Source organism: Poecilia formosa, unplaced genomic scaffold (genome assembly GCF_000485575.1).
Source record: "Poecilia formosa unplaced genomic scaffold, Poecilia_formosa-5.1.2 Scaffold168, whole genome shotgun sequence".
Taxonomy (NCBI): domain Eukaryota; kingdom Metazoa; phylum Chordata; class Actinopteri; order Cyprinodontiformes; family Poeciliidae; genus Poecilia; species Poecilia formosa.
Genome location: NW_006800107.1, coordinates 301,165 through 319,952, shown reverse-complemented (window position 1 = coordinate 319,952; position 18,788 = coordinate 301,165). Strand labels below are relative to the sequence as shown.

The window sequence follows — 18,788 nt, the reverse complement described above, 5'->3', positions numbered from 1 at the left end:
TTTCCCCTTCATTAATGACATACATTATATCTATCATGGTAGTTCAGGGTGAGTTATTTTTAATTCTAAATGAACATCTTTGTTGGACTTTTATTTAAGTGCGATTCTCCTTCAAGACAAATTTACCTAACGCCAGAATAAATGCAATGTACATTATGCAGCAAAGGAAATTAGAAGATCGGACATAAATCCATTATGGAGATGATCGGTTTTGGACAGTCGATGTTCCCCTATTGGATAAGTGATACTGAAGAATGACTGATATCATTAACATACAAGGAAGAAGCTTTTTATTTATCTAGCTTTGCTAGCAAAGTCGTTAGCTAGCAGCTAGCTAATAGCACAACAACAGCAGCCTAATGTCAGTATGATAAAAATACTGAATCGATAGATAAGAACAGTTCTTCCTCACCTGGCTGTCTCCTCCCGCTCAGTAGTTCTTCAGAGGAAGGCAGACAGAGGCCTGTCAGTGTCTGTTGTATTTCATTACCTCTCTGCTTAAACCGCTGAAGCAGAAACGAGACTTCAACGCTTTCCGTCATCTGACAAGCAGCAGGTCTGCTCCACTTTATTCACCAAAAACTTTCTTTTTAATTCACCAAAAACTGATCTGTAATCTGGAACGTTCGCTACGTTGAGCTCCAGTTAGCCGCCTGATCTCACTGCGTGACAGGCAACTGGGTCATGCGTCACGGGCAAAAGGTCAAAGGTAACAAGGTGACCGGAGGGCTTATTATATTGTTAAAAAAATAAATAAAAAATAATAATTTTAGTACATGTTATTATGTGTCGGAAGAGGGCTTAGAAAAATGATACCAATGAATGAATAAATAAATAAATAAATAAATAAATAAATAAATAAATAAATAAATAAATTTGACCAAAAGGGCACTTGGGGGCAAAGAGCAAAAGGGGCAGGTGCTCAAGCCACCTTAACCCCCCTCTGCATGTGGTGGTCATTCCTTTTGGTCGTTGTGTCACAGCTGAAACAAATCCCTCAATCCAAACATTTCGAAGTTGGATTTATTCTCATTTACTGTCACATTTTCAGCCTGTTGAAGATTATTATGTTTCAGAGAACCAGAAAACATTTAGATTCAAATTCTCATTTAGATTTGGCTTCTTGTTCTTCACCATGTGGAGGAAAAACATTTAGCTGTGCACTCTAAAAATTATTTTTGGCTGCAGTTCATCTAATGGACTTATTTACATTGATCTTACTTAATTCATTTGGTTGGTTGATGACAACTTTTTGTGTTTAATTAACTTAAAATCTACAAATCTAACTTAAATTAACTTAATTAACTTATAGGATCTTTTTACTTTGACTTTACTTTAAACAATTGAGTTCAATGCCAGTTTTGTATCCAACTCAATTTACTGAGTTTATCCAAATTAATGTATTATGATCATCCAACACAATTCAGTAAGTTTATCTATCTCAATTTAATAATTTTTTTTAATTCATTAGGTGTGTTTAACATGACAAATTGACATCCCTCTTACTCAAATCAATTTTTTTCTAATAAATAATTCAGATCGCTTTGACTTTTACAGAAAGTCAAACATTTAAGTTTTTCCAAACTAAAAAAAAAATCTTATTTTTCCAGGTACGACACAACCAACCAAAGTGACAACGACTTTGACTAGAGTGAAAACAAGAAAGGCTAAAAAGACAATAAAACCCAAAACAGGAAGTGATTCATCAAACTCTAAATGTAATGATGATATTAATGTTTTATTTCAATTATTCAGAAATGTATTATTTTACTTTTCTAATTTTTATCTTTGATACATTTTTAGAATTATGTCAGTAGATTTATTGTAATTATTAAATCTATTGAAAATATATGTAGAAACAAAGAAGATAACTTGTTTTTTTAGGACAAAACAGGCATTAAGAACTTTACCACAGAACTTAAAAAAATAATTTTAGAAGATTTAAACAACTGAAGATCTGTAGATTGATTACATTATCATTCTAAAATATAAAATATATTTTAATGTCTAAAGAAGAGAGAGTGTTCAGATGTTGCATGTTTCTGGTGGCTGATTCTGATTTTTCATTTTTTAACCATCAACATAGAAAAACTCAATAAAATGATCTGAGCCTGTTTTGCCTCTTCATTCCAATGTTTGAAACCATTGAAGTTAAACACTGAGATTATTTTTAATCTGAGATTATTTTTACCTTTAGAGTTTGATGAACCACATCCTGTTGAGGTTTTGGTTGGTGTTGGGTTTTCAGTCTTTCCTGTTTTCATCCTTGTCATAGTTGGCATCACTTTGGGTTGTTGTGTTAGACCAGGCAGGAAAAAGAAAACAGAAAACATAGAATAAAAACACAACCAAAAACTTTCCAGGTTAGATTCATTTTCCACAACTGCAGTCACAGTTTCAGACCGTTGAAGACCTTTTTGCTTTAGAAAACTGGTTAAGTTATAATATGCATCTTTCCATCAACAAACTGGAAGTAGTTCGTCATTTTCTCACCTGGTTTTTCTCTCTGAGGTGAAATCCTGAAGCTAAACTCCTTCATGTCTCCTCCATATTTAACTTGACATCTGAATAACTCAGAACGTTTTGATGTGGAAACATGAGGAGAAGTTGTGAAGCTCACAGTGGCTGAACAGGCAGACTGAGGAGGAGTTATGGTTTTGATATTTTCATCATCTTTGTTATCATACAGCCACTTCACTGAGTGAGAACATCCACCACCAAATGATGATACAGAGCAGATCAGGATGGTTTCATCACTGATCTTCTGTTCAATCACTGAGGAAGATATTGATACAGTAACAACATTAATACTGACTTCATCACTTCAGTTTTAGTGATACTGTATCATTGTCTATTGTAGTAAAAATATTTTTAAGTGAAAACATAATGATATAAATACTCACTGTTAATAACAGACAGATCAGCCTCAGACTCTGCTACTATTTGTCCTGATGATTTAAACTGTCTGCAGACATAAAGACCAACATCCTCCACTGAGATCTTCTTTATAACCAGAGAACAGTCTGATGTAACACTCAGTCTGTCTGGTTTAGTTCTGGAATCGTTATGAATCTTCCCATCTTCAAACAGTGTTTCTGCTTTATTTCTTTGACCAGTGAACATCCAGGTAGTTTTATCACAAGTTTCCATCTGGTTTCTAAAACATTCAGCAGGCAGAGAGACTTCATCTCCATCTCTGACAACAAAGTGAGACCAGATTATATCTGCTGCTGCTGAGGAGATGAGAGAAAGTAAATTAGCAATGTGCAGCTTTGGCTAATGTCCTAATAACTGACATACAGATATTAATATTCATCTCCAAAAGATTTAGATAATCACAACTTTGCACATGTTTTTGATAAAATCAGATGAACCTACACTATTAATGGATTTACTGTAAACATATTCTTACCTGTAAAGGTTTGCATAAAGAAGAAAAACATTATAATCCATCTGAGTTCGGCCATCGTGTGTCTCTTGTTCTCAGTCTTCTAGTTGTGTGACTGACTGGTAGAGATGCAGCATCTACTTCCTCTGAACCGCATGATGTCACTTCCTCAAACTGACAGATGGTTTGTGTGTATATTTTTTAATCTAATCTAGTTTGGACATGGTGTCAAGTTAATCCATCTTGTCAACATAACAGGATTACAGAAACAAAACTTTTAAAATCAAAATCTCGTCTTTTTAACAAGAAAACATTTGATCAGTAAATGTTCAGAGAGAAAAGCAGCAGGATGAGATCATCATGGTTTCTGACAGAGAGGTGTTAAAGAGAGGAAGATGATGAAGGTGTGAAGATTTTAAATATAAATATGTGAATTTCCCGTTCTAATTCTGACCTTTTAGTAATGAAAGAGGAAATTTCTACAAGGATGTGGCTAAAGAGCTCAGAAGTTTGTAACTGTTAATGATGAGCAGATAAAAGATGGTCAATACAATCATGAGAGAATGGAAACTATTTATTCACCTACATACTGAGATATGATTAAAGAAGCTGCACTTAAATTAGAGCTGCCAAAACTGTAGACTTACACAAAAAGTCTCCAAATTGGTAAATGTGGAGGTTCCTCCACCTTTTCCTCAGTGTTAGTATTTATTTAAATGTTTTCATATAATATATTTAGATTTTCACTTTTTTTTTGGTGGGTTTTCTTTGGTGGTGGTTATTGCATTGGGTTGTTTACTAATTTGGGTGCACACATTTAGTAAATGCCTTATGTTTTTTTAAGATCATTAATTATGTTGTTTGCTGAGTTTAAGGACTGGCTGACAGAAGGGGGTTGGCTGAAAGGAACACCAGGAAGTGGAACAGTCCATCAGGCTGCTGGAAGCAGGGGACGTGATGTGGAAAAAATCTGCCTCTCTCCACTAATGGCATAATTGTTAAAACCTTTTTGGTGTTAGGTTATTTGGGTTTATAGTGGTGTTTAAGTCAAAGTGTTTTAGTTTAATTAGTCATTTATGTTTATACATTATTTGTCTTTGTCTTTTTCCCTACCCCTCCTCGTTTGTGTAGGCTAGCCTGTTTGTATAAATTCCCCTGTGTGTTCATTGTGTGAGGGCAGTTTTTGGTTTGTTATCTTGAGTTAGGTTTGCCTTAGTTGATTTCTTTTGGGCCCATTTTGTTATATTTTTTTAGATTGGTTGTTGAATCCTTTTGTTAAGATGTTTTTGGGAAAAATAAATAGAAGATATTTTTTTATATATGCCTTTGTCCTTGTCCTTGACTGGTTGTACCATCACAGTTGGTGTCAGAAGTGGGATATCCACCAGTGAAGGACAAAGGCATATTTATTGATTTTTTTTTTAACCAAAAAGAAGAAAAAGTCCTAAACCATGAGAGCAGCCAGAGGTGGTAAAGGCAAGTCAGCTCCATCAGACAAGGAAGCACAAACAGAGCATGAGGGGTGTGTTGCAATTTGTGAAACTTGTGAAGAGGATGAAGAGGGAAGAGAGCCAACCATATCCGACTTGGCGGGGATCCTTCAGGCCCACATTGGACAGCAGAAAGCTCGAGAGGAACAGTGGGAGAAAGAAATGGCACGTCAAGATCACAGGTTTAAGGCTCTCCAACATCAGTTCANATTTGATCAGTAAATGTTCAGAGAGAAAAGCAGCAGGATGAGATCATCATGGTTTCTGACAGAGAGGTGTTAAAGAGAGGAAGATGATGAAGGTGTGAAGATTTTAAATATAAATATGTGAATTTCCCGTTCTAATTCTGACCTTTTAGTAATGAAAGAGGAAATTTCTACAAGGATGTGGCTAAAGAGCTCAGAAGTTTGTAACTGTTAATGATGAGCAGATAAAAGATGGTCAATACAATCATGAGAGAATGGAAACTATTTATTCACCTACATACTGAGATATGATTAAAGAAGCTGCACTTAAATTAGAGCTGCCAAAACTGTAGACTTACACAAAAAGTCTCCAAATTGGTAAAAATCAGGAGTTTCTCTACATTTCAGCTCCATCTGTCTAAAATAGTTGAAGTTAGAGTCTGAAGAATGTAACTTCATGCAGAGGAAATCATTTTGTAATCTGAATCAGAGGTGTTGGACCAGAGACATCTAAAAGCTGCTGCACAGCAGCCATCAAAGCCTGGAGTTCAACATTTCCTAGAGGGAAGAAGCAGATATTTTCTTCAACAGGAATAAAAAAAGGTCAATAATCTGAGTCTGCAAGAGCGAGAACAGGAGGATCGGTCCAGTCAGATGGAGTTATTATTCATTTTTAACCACACTTTGAACACCACAGCATTAATAATATGCTCAAATATAGCCAATGATCATCCTCCAAAATCTTCATCTAAGAATGTCTGCAGTTAAAATAACTTACAGCGCCCCCTACTGGAGATAAACAGTAAATCTTCAGTGTAAGAATTTGTATTTGGAAAAAGAAGTTTTACTGTCAATGAGTTTTTCCTGTTTAAATGGATACATACATAACAAGCAACATTACTCTTATTGTAACTCAGATTGTATAGATGGAGAAAATTTAAAATTAAGTGAAATTCAAATGCTTTAAATTAAACTGATATAAACAAATTGTTGCTATGCCAGTAAACTGCTCTGGAAAGTATAATAAGTCAAAAAGCATATTTATTTTTTTATTATTTTATTTTATTACAGCAATACACAATAGACCTTAAATTCATTGAATTCATTTTTGAACATTTGGAAAAGAAAATGAAACTAAAAAGTTAATCATTGTTCATGACTCCAAGACTGAGATAAAAAAAAAAAAAGATTAAAACTAGAAAAACATAAAATATCTCAGTAAAATCTCATTAATGAGGTTAAATCACTCATAGCACCCTTTGATCCTGATCTTAATAAAAGTTTATAACAAGTACACAAAACAAAGAAATTCAATGCTAACTTCATTCACATAACAGCTCCAATCTTACAGCAGGTTGTGTTAATATTAGGTCATGTGACATCAGTACTGGCTCAATAGATAGAGCTGAAACTCAGTGACATTTTTCAACAAAAGTATATTACTATTTACATTTATGCATTTCCAGATCAGATTTTGCTCAAGTACAGTTACAAAATGACCAAATATTTGCCGTATCATAAAAGTATGTTTATAGCACCCTCTTCTGGACAAGGAGCTCAATTTAGTGTAACAAATTTTTTTAATTGTCATTTTTTAATCACTTAAGCAGAAAAACTATATGTGAACAGTGAAGACATGAGCTGATTTAATGTTTTGGTTTGGTGACAGTAACATAGAGGTCATTATGATCAATCAAGGGTCCAACAGAGGAGCTTTAAATAAAAATAAATGGCACCTTAAGTCTCCAGTTTAATGTATTTTCTTTAAGATAACCAGTTAAACCAGTCCAATCTTTTATTTGGATGGAGTTGTCCCTTGTGTAGCTGATGGAGGTGCAGCGAACAGCTTCTTCAGGTTCAGCCTTTAAAATGAAGACAAAACAATAAAAAATTCACCAACATGTGAAATTCTGAATATCAGGAAAGAAATACTGAATGTTTGATCTCACAGATGTTTGACTGGATCCTGCAGCAGGGATCAGGTTCTGTCCCTTTAATGAGGAAAACAGCCACATTAATAACACCAGCTGGTTACAGTTAGAGAACACTGAATAATTAAACATCTGGTTTAGTCAAAATGCTTATTACATAGTTGATTCAGTTTATGATTTTAGTTTTTATGATTTAAACTTGTCATTTTATGAGCATGAATGAAGGTTAAACATTATTTCCTCATTGAGACACTGAGGGGAAATAAACTCAACCTACTTGTGATTTTTTTATTAAAAAAAAGATAAAAACATTTAATTATTTTACTCCATTTAGGTCACATTTGTCTTTTATGCAAATGTTAAACTCACCTTATCATTGATGATCTGAGGTTTGATCTCTGAAAAAGAGAACACTGACATTAGACTTGAGAAAGAACATAGTTTTATTAAAACTTAAAGGTTTAATATTTTAAATAATTGCTCTCACTTTTAGTTTTCCTCCACCAGATGGCTGCAGACACAGAAACTACAAACACCATGAATCCAGGAGAAACACTGATAAGAAGCTTTCACCATGCTTAAGAGATTTAAACAAAACAGAAAAGCTTTTTGGCAAGAATAAAGATGATTTAACCATTTATTATGTTCTCACCTGTTTGATCCTGAAGCTAAACTCCTTCATGTCTCCTGCAGGTTTAACTTGACATCTGAATAACTCAAAACTCTTGGATGTGTAAAGATGATAAGTTGAGAAGCTCACACTTTAGTGGATTTAACAGTTTAATGTCTTCATTATGGTCATACAGCCACTTCACTGAACATTATTCATTAACACAGAGCAGGTTAATGTCACAGCACTGATGTTCTTCTGTTCAGTCACTGGTTGGAACAGAAACAGACATTCAAACTTAACGGATCAATTATTTCAGCCATCAGTTTATTCAGTTGTTGTATAATAAAGACAGTTTGAAACTTGATATAAATACTCACTCTTAACAACAGAAGAAGCACAGAGTCTTCTTGTTTTCCTGATGAGTTGAACCGTCTGCAGCCATAACGACCATCATCCTCCACTGAGATCATCTTTATAGCCAGAGAACAGTTTGCTGCAGCTCCCAGTCTGTCTGGTTTACTGGTTTGAGGAGTTACTGAAGATCCAGGTGAGATTTTCACATCTACCCAGTTTTTCTGCTAAATAGTAACAGTACAGAGTGACCTCACCTCCATCTCTGACAGTAACACATGAATGTTTTCCATCTGCTGCAGCTGTGGAGATAAACAGAAGTAACATTTAGTAAGATTTGCTTTTCTTGATGATAGTTTTATAAATGTAAATAAATCCTTACCTGGAATCTGAAGTATCAGAACAGTAGGAAGTATTTTAATCCAACTGAATTCATCCATCGGGCGACTCTCATTTGTTCAGCTGTGTGATTGACTCTGGTAGAGAGATGGAGAATCTACTTCCTCTGACTCGCATGATGTCACTTCCTCAAACTGACCAACCAGTCATTTATCGAGTTAAACATTTTAGACGGAGAACCAGCGTCCATTGTTCCTCCTGTATGTTTATCTGATTATTAGAGATCGGAAAGAGTTTTGAGAAGGCTCCAAATGTAGACCAAATATAAAATATTAAAATAAGAACTGTGACTTAAGATGGAGGCAACTTTTTTTTTTTAAATAAAATAAACTTCTGTTTAGAGTCTATGTGGTCTGTGGCTTCAAAGACAGAAGATGACAGATGTGTGAAGATGAGTGTTCGTTTTTTTTCACACGTCAAACATGCCTTGTTAGTTCCTCAGTTTAAGTTTCTTTTCTTTTTTCTGAGAAGTGATGAAGTGTTTGGTGAGAACGTGGCTGGTTTCACCCCTGATAATAATGAACACACTGAAAACTGCCACTGGTCCCCTCTTAACTGAGCACATGCAGTGTTATAAAGTACCAGTTGATTAAAACAGTGTAGAAACATTTTAAAAGTTAAGACTAATGAAATCTTGATTAAAAGTGTTTTAAAGTAGTTGAACCTGGACAGATATGGACAACTTTAAACTGCTACAACTCATCACCAACCTTCTTCCTGTTGTAAAAAAGCAACATTGCTCATGTTTGTTCACACTGACAGGTGGAGACTCGCCTCTGTCTGGTCAAGCTGGTTTCCTTCTGTGTTTTATCTGTTTTACCTACAGATTACTGTCTGCATATTCACATATTTCTGTCTTAATCCAACATGCTGATGAAAGAGACAGGGTTTGAACAGTAAAGTGGTACATTGCTGCAGAATCCCCCTGGTGGTGGACAGAGACATTGCAGCTCTCATCTTTAACCTCAGCCTCTATTTCTACTCAGATCATCACGAAGGAACACAAAATCACTTTAAAGTTCTTCATTTAAAAACAGAACAAAACCAGAAGACATTCTCCTCACAGGATAATTCAGCATTTCTTATGTTGTCATGGTGGGTCAGTGCTTTGGGGTGTCAAGTTTAATGCCTTGAAAAGAAGATACTAATAGATGTGTGAAAAAATTCAGATAAATATACAAGACTCCTTTTCACGCTGTTAAAGTCATTTATCAGTTCCTCATTTTAATTCTAGTGCATTTTATTCTGAGATGTGAACAGGAAGTCTTTGGTTACACTGTGGAGAAAAAGACCTTCAAGGTTTTATCTTCTGATAATGAGATAAAGATTATTAAAATTAGGGTTTTTTTCTCCCGTCAGTTTAGTTCACACCAAGGTTTCTCTGACGCACAGAACCAACAAAAGCTATATGTTAATTTCCAGTAACAGATAGTTAATTTAGAAGACTGTAAACGTCAGTCTTCACGCAAATGATAAATCTCCTTTGCCTGTTTCTTTCAGTAGTTGAGAACATTAATTCAATGTTTTTACATATTATTGAATTAAGCCAACATTCCATTGATACGTTCAGTAAAATTTAAAGGTTTCCCTGCTAAATCATGCAACAGCAACATTTTCTGGTGCTTGTGTGCATGTGTTGCATGCTACCCAGGATCTTTCCTTGAGCCGATTGGTTTTATCGGTGCTATTGACAATCTGATAGGTTTGAATTAGGGATCAACCTAACACATATTACATGTTTGCGAAGAGAAACTAAATTATTTCCACAGTAAAAAACGCTAAATTTATAGGTATAATACAAAAACTTTATTTTCAGAAAATATTAAAACAGTTCATTGAAATGAGCTCAGGCATTCAGCTGTTCAGGTTACATAGTTTAAACTTATATAATAAAAACCAACAGACAGGAAATGGTTAGACATGTTTTGTTAAGGTTGCAATTGTAGCTTCTGCAGTTAATGCTGCTGTTTCTTGGTGCCTCATTCACTGTGTATGTTTGTGTGTTTATACATGTTTTAAATTTTAAACCGTACTGCGCATTGGGGGAAGCCTATGTACAGTTGTTAGAAGTTTCTGAGTTTAGGATTTGGATATGAAAGGACTAAAACGTTGGATTATCAATACTTCCCCAGCGTCCTGGATGACAGTCAGGACTCCAGGGTTCTCAATCAAAAGTATAAACAAACAAAGCAAAAGGGAGGCTGCAAGGTTAACAGCAAAAAAGGCAAATATTTAAGGTCCTGCTTCACAGTCTGACCTCTACAACACCAGATCCATAGCAAAACACACAAACTAAGATTACAGGTTCCATCCATCAAGCGCTTCAGAGACTGTTGCATTGTGTTGGTTACAGAAACTTGGTTGCAGTGAAGCCAGACTCACATAACAAGCTAGAGGGCTGCATGGCTAACCACCATGACATCAATAGGGTAGAGGTGGGGAGTTATGCATAAACATCAATGATAGCTGGTGCAAAAAAAGAGTAGACAGCTAATATTTTACATATACTTGGAATATTTAACTGTCAAATACAGTTAAATATTTGCACCTTAGAATTTGTAAAAGTTTACCTTTGCAGTGGCCACACACATGCCACCCAATGCTAATGTTAGCTTAGCTGCAGGTCAACTGTTCAAAAAAATAGTCATTACAAATCTAGGCATCATCTTAGCTAGAGAATTCAATCATCTTGGTTCAAATTTAATGTTTCCAAGTCTTAACCAGCAACTAAAATGTGCAGCAAGAGTTGAAAGCACGCTGGACAAAGACTGTAGAAACACTCAAAAAAGGTTTAGTCACATTTTGTTCTGTGAGATTAACTATCAATACTGAAAGGAATCCCAGTATAGTAACAGGGTTGGTCTTCAATGTTTGACCAGTCTGCTGGGGTTTTCACTAAGACGTTGTGACATTTATTAATTAATTCAGCTACAATTGCCCCACTGACGAAAGAACCATCATCAACATTCTCACAACTACCAATCAGTACCTTCCATACTGGTTTAAAAACTGGTTCAAAGCCACATCATTTCCTTCTGTGTTTCAGAGCTCCTAATTGGTGCTGATTGGATCTGGGTTCAGCTGGCGAGTGTCTCCAGAAGAGCTTCAGATCCAGTTTAAGATCTGTCACTTGCTCTCATTACTCTCTGCCTCTCTTTGCTCTCTCTTCTCCAGCCAGTCATAATTTTGTTTTAAATAAATCTAATTTTAAGTAATGCCATGCAGTGCTTCCCTTTATTTGTTGTGATCCCAGAGCTAAGCTGGAACTAACTGGGGGCTCGTCCGGGACCAGGTATGATTTTCTGAGGCTGGTGAGGAGGTGCTTGAAGAACAACTTCAACACCTCTGCATGCAAACATACAATGAAACTAAAACTTTGAGGACTCAAAGCAGATTCTGTGACAGTTTTCACAACAAGGCAATGGCCCATATAATGCAAACAACTGACCTGATAGGACATTTGATGATTATTTCTAATCATGCTCTATATGTTATTTTGTACATATTGTTTCCTGTATGTTTTGCTGTTACTCTAATGTTATCCTGATCTTACTGTGGGGATTGAAAAATATTCAGGCCTAATAATTTCCAGACCTGCAACATTTTGCTATTTTTAACTTTACTCAAACTCATAAACAACAAAATCAAATACAGTTTGACCTATAAAACAGAAAATGTTTTCTATCATATTAATACACAAGGAAAGTTAACAAAAGCAAAATTTTCATTCACAAACATTTTGTATAGGACAGTGCAATGACATGATGCATAAAAAACTGAGTGAAAATTTGAATATTTACAGTCAAATGAAAATGTTAATACACTTTATACATGCAAAAAGATAAACTAAAACCCCAAAATACAAAGAACAAAATTTTAAAACTGTCTTTTGTTTGTCATAATCCTTTAAAGTGAACTTGAGCAATTACTCGTCAGGCTTTATGGAGAATTAATTAAAACACTTAGGGGAAAAGGGTCCAAATGGGGAATCATGCTGAAGAGTTAAGCATGATTATCCAATAAATGCAAAATTCTTTATTATTTCCTTTTTTGAGACCAAAGTTCTGAAGTTAACTGGCAAAATAAAAAGATAATTAAATTGTCATGTTACCACATGTAGGCGTTGGGTCTTATTTGCTGTTTCAGTTGATTGAGGTAATGAAACTGTAGAGCTTGTTGGGATCATCAGAGGCTGCAGCAGAGGAGGAACAGGCTGCCACGGTGCTGTAGGTCACTGTGTCATGATGAACAACCTGGAAACAGAAAAACAATGTTACAGCTTCATTAAGGGGAGGTTTACATGATGCTACATTTATCCTCCTCCAAATGTAATCACATACGACTCCTAATCCCCCCAGAACTGTTATTATAATCGCTGTCTGTACAACATATCTCTGGGGTCATTTTTTACCCTTTTAGTTTGATTTTACCTTGGTAGTCAGAAAGGAAACCAATAGAAGTAATTCAACACACCGAGAAAACAACCTTTGTGCTTTAAGATGAACATTTCAAAATTGTGATGCCATTTAATCCCAGTATAAAGTATCATGAATAATTATTAGAAGATCAAAATATAGATTACTTTCTGTGACTCAGTAAAGTCAAAATCTTACCGGAGTATTTCTTTTAGTTTCCTCTGCATGTCTGATGGTGGCGTAAGAAACGTCATCTTCAAGTTCAACCTGCTCAGAGGAAAGAAACAGATTGATTTTCTGTAACTTTTGGTCTTTCAAGCATCATTGTTATCTGTTTAACTTCTGCTACAGTAGTAATATTTACTAAGCTAAGTGGTAAAATACCATTTTATGACAAGTCGCTATCTCTTGCAACACAACCTGTTTGTTTTTGATGCAGTCAGGTTTCAACGTTTCTCTCCTGGAGTTTTACTTTCTGGGACAGTTATTGAGAGTGTATTAAAAATCACACAGTCATCCTGACAACATCTGAGCTCAGGCTCAGTTGTTGGTGAATCTCATTGAAGTTCTTGAGAGAAGAACAAACTGAACAAAAAGTATGAAACATGCATGATATCCAATTTAAACTTTACTCACAGCATTTTCACCAGCCTTTGTTTTCTTTCCTGAAAAGTTCAGTGAGTCAGATTTATGTTAATCCAGAAAGATGAGAAATATATTTATAGTTTTACCAGTCAGTGCTCTCACCTTTAGCTCTCCATATGATGATCGCCACAGCAGAGATCAGGATAATGACTGAAACCACAGCTACAGGAACGACTGGAGCAAAGCAAACAATTTCATTTTTTATGGTGAATCAATGTGTGACAGCTGACCCTACTGTCACACAGACCTGAATGGTAATCATTTTGTTTGTTTATCCTTTACATTACTTTAGACATTAATTAGTGAATAGTTTAGATTTTAAATTATTTTCATTAGTCTGACCTTTTAGTTAACTATTTGCAGTGCACACATTTAGTTAACTTTATTTGTCAGTTCTTTATATTTTTGTTAAAAGCAACAAATTAATTTATTTGTTTTGAGTTATCAGTTTCCTTTGGAGCTGCTGCTGGAGGGTCACAGAAGAGCTCCAGCTAATTGACGTCCATATATGGCTGGCAAAACCTCCTCAGCGGGCCGTTCCATTTGTTTGCCAGGGGATGGGGAAATTTGGTTTTCTTTAATTTAATTTGACTATTTCTTTAATGTTTCTTCTATTTGGTAGTTTCAGTCTAATGTTTGTTTAATTTAAAGATTTGGTATTGTATTTGTTTAAGTTTTTGTATGTTTAAATTACCCCTTGTGTGTCAGCAGTGGTCTGATCAGCCACTATTTAAGTTCCCTTCATGTCTTGTTTGTGAGGTCAGTTTTGTGTTTGAGTTCTTTGTGTTACCACTTGATTTGTAGTTTGTTATGTTGACCTCAGTTTTGGGCCCAATTCTTTATTGTTTAATTAATTTTGAACTTTTTTGTAATAAATTAAGATTATTTTTGAATCTCATTCAGCGTCTCTCTGGCTGGTTAATGTGAGAACCCTCACACAATGTAAGCAGTTTTTTAAATGATATATTCTGAATGTAATTTTCAGTATTCAAGGTAATTAAGTTTTTAATTTACAACTATGTGAAAATGAAAAGGATGAGTTCTGAATATGAACATAGAATCAAACAGTGTTAACTCACTGGCTTTATTTTCTGAGGAGGTTGTAGCATTGTTTGTTTGTGTGACGTCTGAACGGCCTTGACAAATGAGAAAAAAAAGAAAATTATTTTTACAAACAAGATGTTTATATATTTTCCCTCAATGAAAATAATTTTTTGAATGATGCAGTGCCCATTTCCAAGAGTCATACACATTTTCAGTTATCTAATTTATTAAAAATCTATTGGGCCAAATGTGGTAAAATGTGTTTTTACACTTGAAGTTTTTACCATTTCAACGTCTGGTTTGAAACAGACACGACCCTTAAATTGTTTGTTTTCCTTTGTATTTCAAATTAGATTACATCAGATCCATCAAACCTCTATGGAAAACCTCAAATAAGATAATAAAATTCATCAATAAGACTAAGGAATCATTGTAGCAGGAAAATGATGAGAGGAAATGACGACAAGAAAGAAACTATAAAAAAAAAACAATAAAACAAAAAACAATTGTGTCAAAGAAGCTCAACAAGAAAGATTAAAAATCACAGATTAAATAAAATGAGAACTAAAACTCAGAACATCCTATCCAAATGAAATAAATTATTTTAAAATAAATGTTAATATTAGCTCTCAAACAGTTGATGAATTATGATCTTGATATTTTCTGATGTCTTATTGGTTGTAGCCGAATTTGAAGAGACTCCATGTATAAGTGGCTTCTTTTTTTCTAGGCTCTAAAATGTGGATAAAAGAAAACAAAAATATGACACGTATTGCATGTAATACTAAAGTGGACTCTTGGGGAGTCAGGTAAATCTTTAAATAATATTTTAAGACAAAAAATCTCCACTTTTATCTGATGGTGAAACATTCATTTCAGTTGTAACAGACAGTGAATTTCTGTTTTCAGGTTTCGTTGTTTGTCCAGAGTTTCCTTCTGTCTTCACTAAAGTCAAAAACACAAATAGAAAAACACAGTAAATGTTTTTATGTTTGTATCTGCATTTCAAAGTGCTTTACATCATAACAAACACAAAATCACAAAGCCATGCAACATAGAATCAACAATCAAAACATTACAATATGTCAAATGCCATCATTAAATTCATAATTAATTATGTTTCAAATGCAACCCTAAACAGGTGGGTTTTAGTCAAGATAAGGAAAAGTAAATAAATTCTTCAGTTTTAGGTTTAATATGATTACATGTTTAGAATCCATCCTAATGAAGTGACATCTGACCTGCTATTATTGTTTATCTGGTTTATTTATGGCTCTCAGATTTTATTCATATTTACATGAAGCCTCACCTCATAGGGGTGATAACTATCCATGACTTTATAGCTGATCGTTCTGGAAAGTACTCCTTCCATCTTCTTGTCACATTTTTCTGCATCTGTCAATAGAGTTCCATCTTGGTCCTTCATCACTTTAACCTGTTGCCCATCCTTCCCATCTCTACCTCTCTGCCTCGCCAACCTGCATAAGTTCTTCTCTCCCTCCTTACTCTCCAGTGTATTATACAAGTCAGTGTATCCACTTTGTTTGGCCTTAGCTTCCTCTACCTTCATTTACGCTGCATCTCCCTGTACTCTTGGTGACTTTCTTCAGTCCTCACATTGTCCCACTTCTTCTTGGCTGCTCTCTTTCTCTGTACCCATATTTGCACTTCCTTCCTTATTCCACCACCAAGTCTCCTTGTCAAGTTTCCTTCCAGAAGACATACCTAGTACTCTCCTACCTGTGTCCCTGATAACATGAGCAGTAGTTGGCCAGTCATCTGGAAGCATGTTCTGGTCACGCAGAGCTTGTCTGAACTCCTCCGTGAAAGTCACACAACATTCTTCCTTTTTCAGCTTCCACCATTTTGTCCTCGGTTCAAACTTTGCCCCCCTTCACCTTTCTCACCTTCAGAGTCATTCTACACACCACCATCCTGTGTTATTTAGCAACATTCTCACCTACCACCACTTTGCAGTCACTGAATTCCTTCAGATTGTCTCGTCTACACAAGATGTAATCCACCTGCATGCTCCTACCTCCGCTCTTGCATGTCACCCTGTGTTCCTGTCTCTTTTGGAAGAAAGTATCCACTACAGCCATTTCCATCCTCTTTGCAAAGTCTGCCACCATCTGTCCTTCTGCATTCCTGTTCTGGATGCCAAACCTGCCCATCACTTCCTCATCACCTCTGGTCCCTGCTCCAACAATCTGCCCCAGTCACCACTCTCTCACCTTTGTGGATATTTTGCATCACTTCATCTGACTCACTCCAGAATTTCTCCTCCTCTTCTAACTCTCATCCAGTCTGTGGGGCATAGCCACTAACCACATTGAGCATCACACCTTCAGTTTCTAACTTCAGGCTCATCAACCTACCTGAAACTCTTTTCACCTCCAGAACATTCCTGATCAACTCCTCCTTTATGACAATCCCTACACCATTTCTCTTCTTGTCCACCTCATAGCAGAACAGCTTGGACCCTGTTCCTAGACTTCAGCCTTACTGCCTTTCCACCTGATCTCCTGGACACACAATATGTCCACCTTTCTCCGCTGCATCACGTCAGCCAACTCTCTAGCTTTTCCTGTCATAGTCCCAACATTCAAAGTTTCTACTCTCAGTCCTACACTCTTACTTTTTCTCTTCTCTCTCTGCCTACGAAAATGTCTTCCTCCCCTTCTTTGCTGATCAACAGTAGTCCAGTTTCCACTGGTACCCTGTTGGTCACCAGCACCAATGGCGGTCGTTGTTAATCCGGGCCTCGACCGATCCGGTATACTTCAGATCATATCCTTGACTCGCATGTCAGATTTGGCAAATGTTTTACATCGGATGCCCTTCCTGACACAACCCTCCTCATTTATCCTGGCTTGGGACCGGCACAAAAGACACAAAATGACCCCCTTTGTGGCTGCATTTAATGGAAAACTATGAATAAGACATTAAAATTCATCAATAAAACTAAGGAGTTGTTGTAACAGGAAAAAGATGAGTCAATAATGACCAGAAAGAAAACATCACTATATATAAAAAATTATCAATTAAGCTCAGAAAGAAAGCTAAGATTAAAAATCACTGACTTATTAAAATGAAAACTAAAACTCAGAGAATCCTGTCCTGAATAAAAATAAAAATAAAAAAAACATGAAAAAATCATTTTTAGATCTGAAATAAATGATGGATTATGATCTTGATATTTTCAGATGTCGTGTTGGTTGGAGCTGAAGTTGAAGAGACTTAAATAGAATAAGTGGCTTTATTTGTTGCTGGGTTCCAAACGGAAATAATAATAAAATAAAAACATAAAAATATCTCTCACTTATAGCAGGTGAGGTTCAAGGTTATGTTAATCAATATTTCACGTAAAACAAAGTGATTTAAATTTATGTGTTTTAGAAAAGTGCAGGAATGCCAGGTAAATCTTTAAATAATATTTTAAGACAAAAAAATCTCCACCTGTATCTGATGGTGAAACATTCATTACAGTTGTGACTGACAGTGAATTTCTGTTTCCAGGTTTCATTGTTGGTCCAGAGTTTCCGTCTGTCTTCACTAAAGTCAAAAACACAAATAGAAAAACACAGTAAATGTTTTTATTTTTGTATCTGATGCCTCCATCCAACCTGAATCAAATACAAATCTGGGGACTTTCAGTGTAAATTGAAATACATATTTTTATCAGTGAATTAAAAACCCAAACATGTTCAAACCCTCATACAATATCAGTGATGCTAAACCTCTTGGATATTTTCATGAATATTTTAACTCCCAGTTTTGTCCTCTAAAATAATGAGTAGCAAACTAAAGAGCCATTCCTCTGCAAAAATATATTAAAGCCTGAATCAAACACAAAGTCAAAGAATAATAATATTATGTTCAGGATATTAGTAAAATCATTACCTTCAGAGGTTTTTGAAACATTGTCTGTTTTTGGTCTGGTGGTTGTTCCAGATGCAGGTTTTATTGTTGATTTAACTTTTCCTCCTGACTTTTCTATAAAATAACGTAAAAAAAAAACAAAATAGTTAATGACTTTACACTCTTCTAAATTTTAATCAAATTACACAAATAATTGGTAAAACAGTGTAGATGAATCTAAATCATGAAGCCAAAGAGTTTCATGTGACGTCACTGATCTTATAGAGTTTATCATCTTCTAACCTCAAAAAGAGCCACTCAACTGCAAACATGCCAAACTAAATTAGAATAAAACACATTGTGTTCTATAATATTATGTAAAGATGTTAGTAAACTCACTGCCTTCAGGAGTTGGTGAAACGTTCTTCTTGTTTGGTCTGGTTGTCTTTCTGTTTTCAGTTTTTTT

At 35.2% G+C, this 18,788-nt stretch overlaps 1 protein-coding gene and 1 long non-coding RNA gene across 2 annotated transcripts in view; both read right to left on the bottom strand.

Annotated features, from left to right (window-relative positions):
* Nucleotides 1–10,145: 10,145 nt before the first annotated feature.
* Nucleotides 10,146–14,575, bottom strand: LOC107837693 (uncharacterized). Its single transcript, XR_001663729.1, has 5 exons — nucleotides 14,497–14,575; nucleotides 13,520–13,591; nucleotides 13,409–13,437; nucleotides 12,971–13,039; nucleotides 10,146–12,610 (listed from the first exon to the last, which is right to left on the bottom strand). It is a non-coding gene; the product is annotated as an uncharacterized LOC107837693 (long non-coding RNA).
* Nucleotides 14,576–15,186: 611 nt separating this feature from the next.
* The window catches only part of LOC107837694 (uncharacterized), a 7,835-nt gene continuing 4,233 nt past the window's right edge, over nucleotides 15,187–18,788 (bottom strand). The window contains exons 3-5 of the mRNA XM_016677865.1: nucleotides 18,365–18,448; nucleotides 17,921–18,016; nucleotides 15,187–15,406 (exon numbers count right to left, since the gene is read on the bottom strand). Coding sequence (XP_016533351.1) covers nucleotides 15,291–15,406; nucleotides 17,921–18,016; nucleotides 18,365–18,448 — 296 coding nt within the window. The 3' untranslated portion in view covers nucleotides 15,187–15,290. The remainder of the gene's footprint in view (nucleotides 15,407–17,920; nucleotides 18,017–18,364; nucleotides 18,449–18,788) is intronic.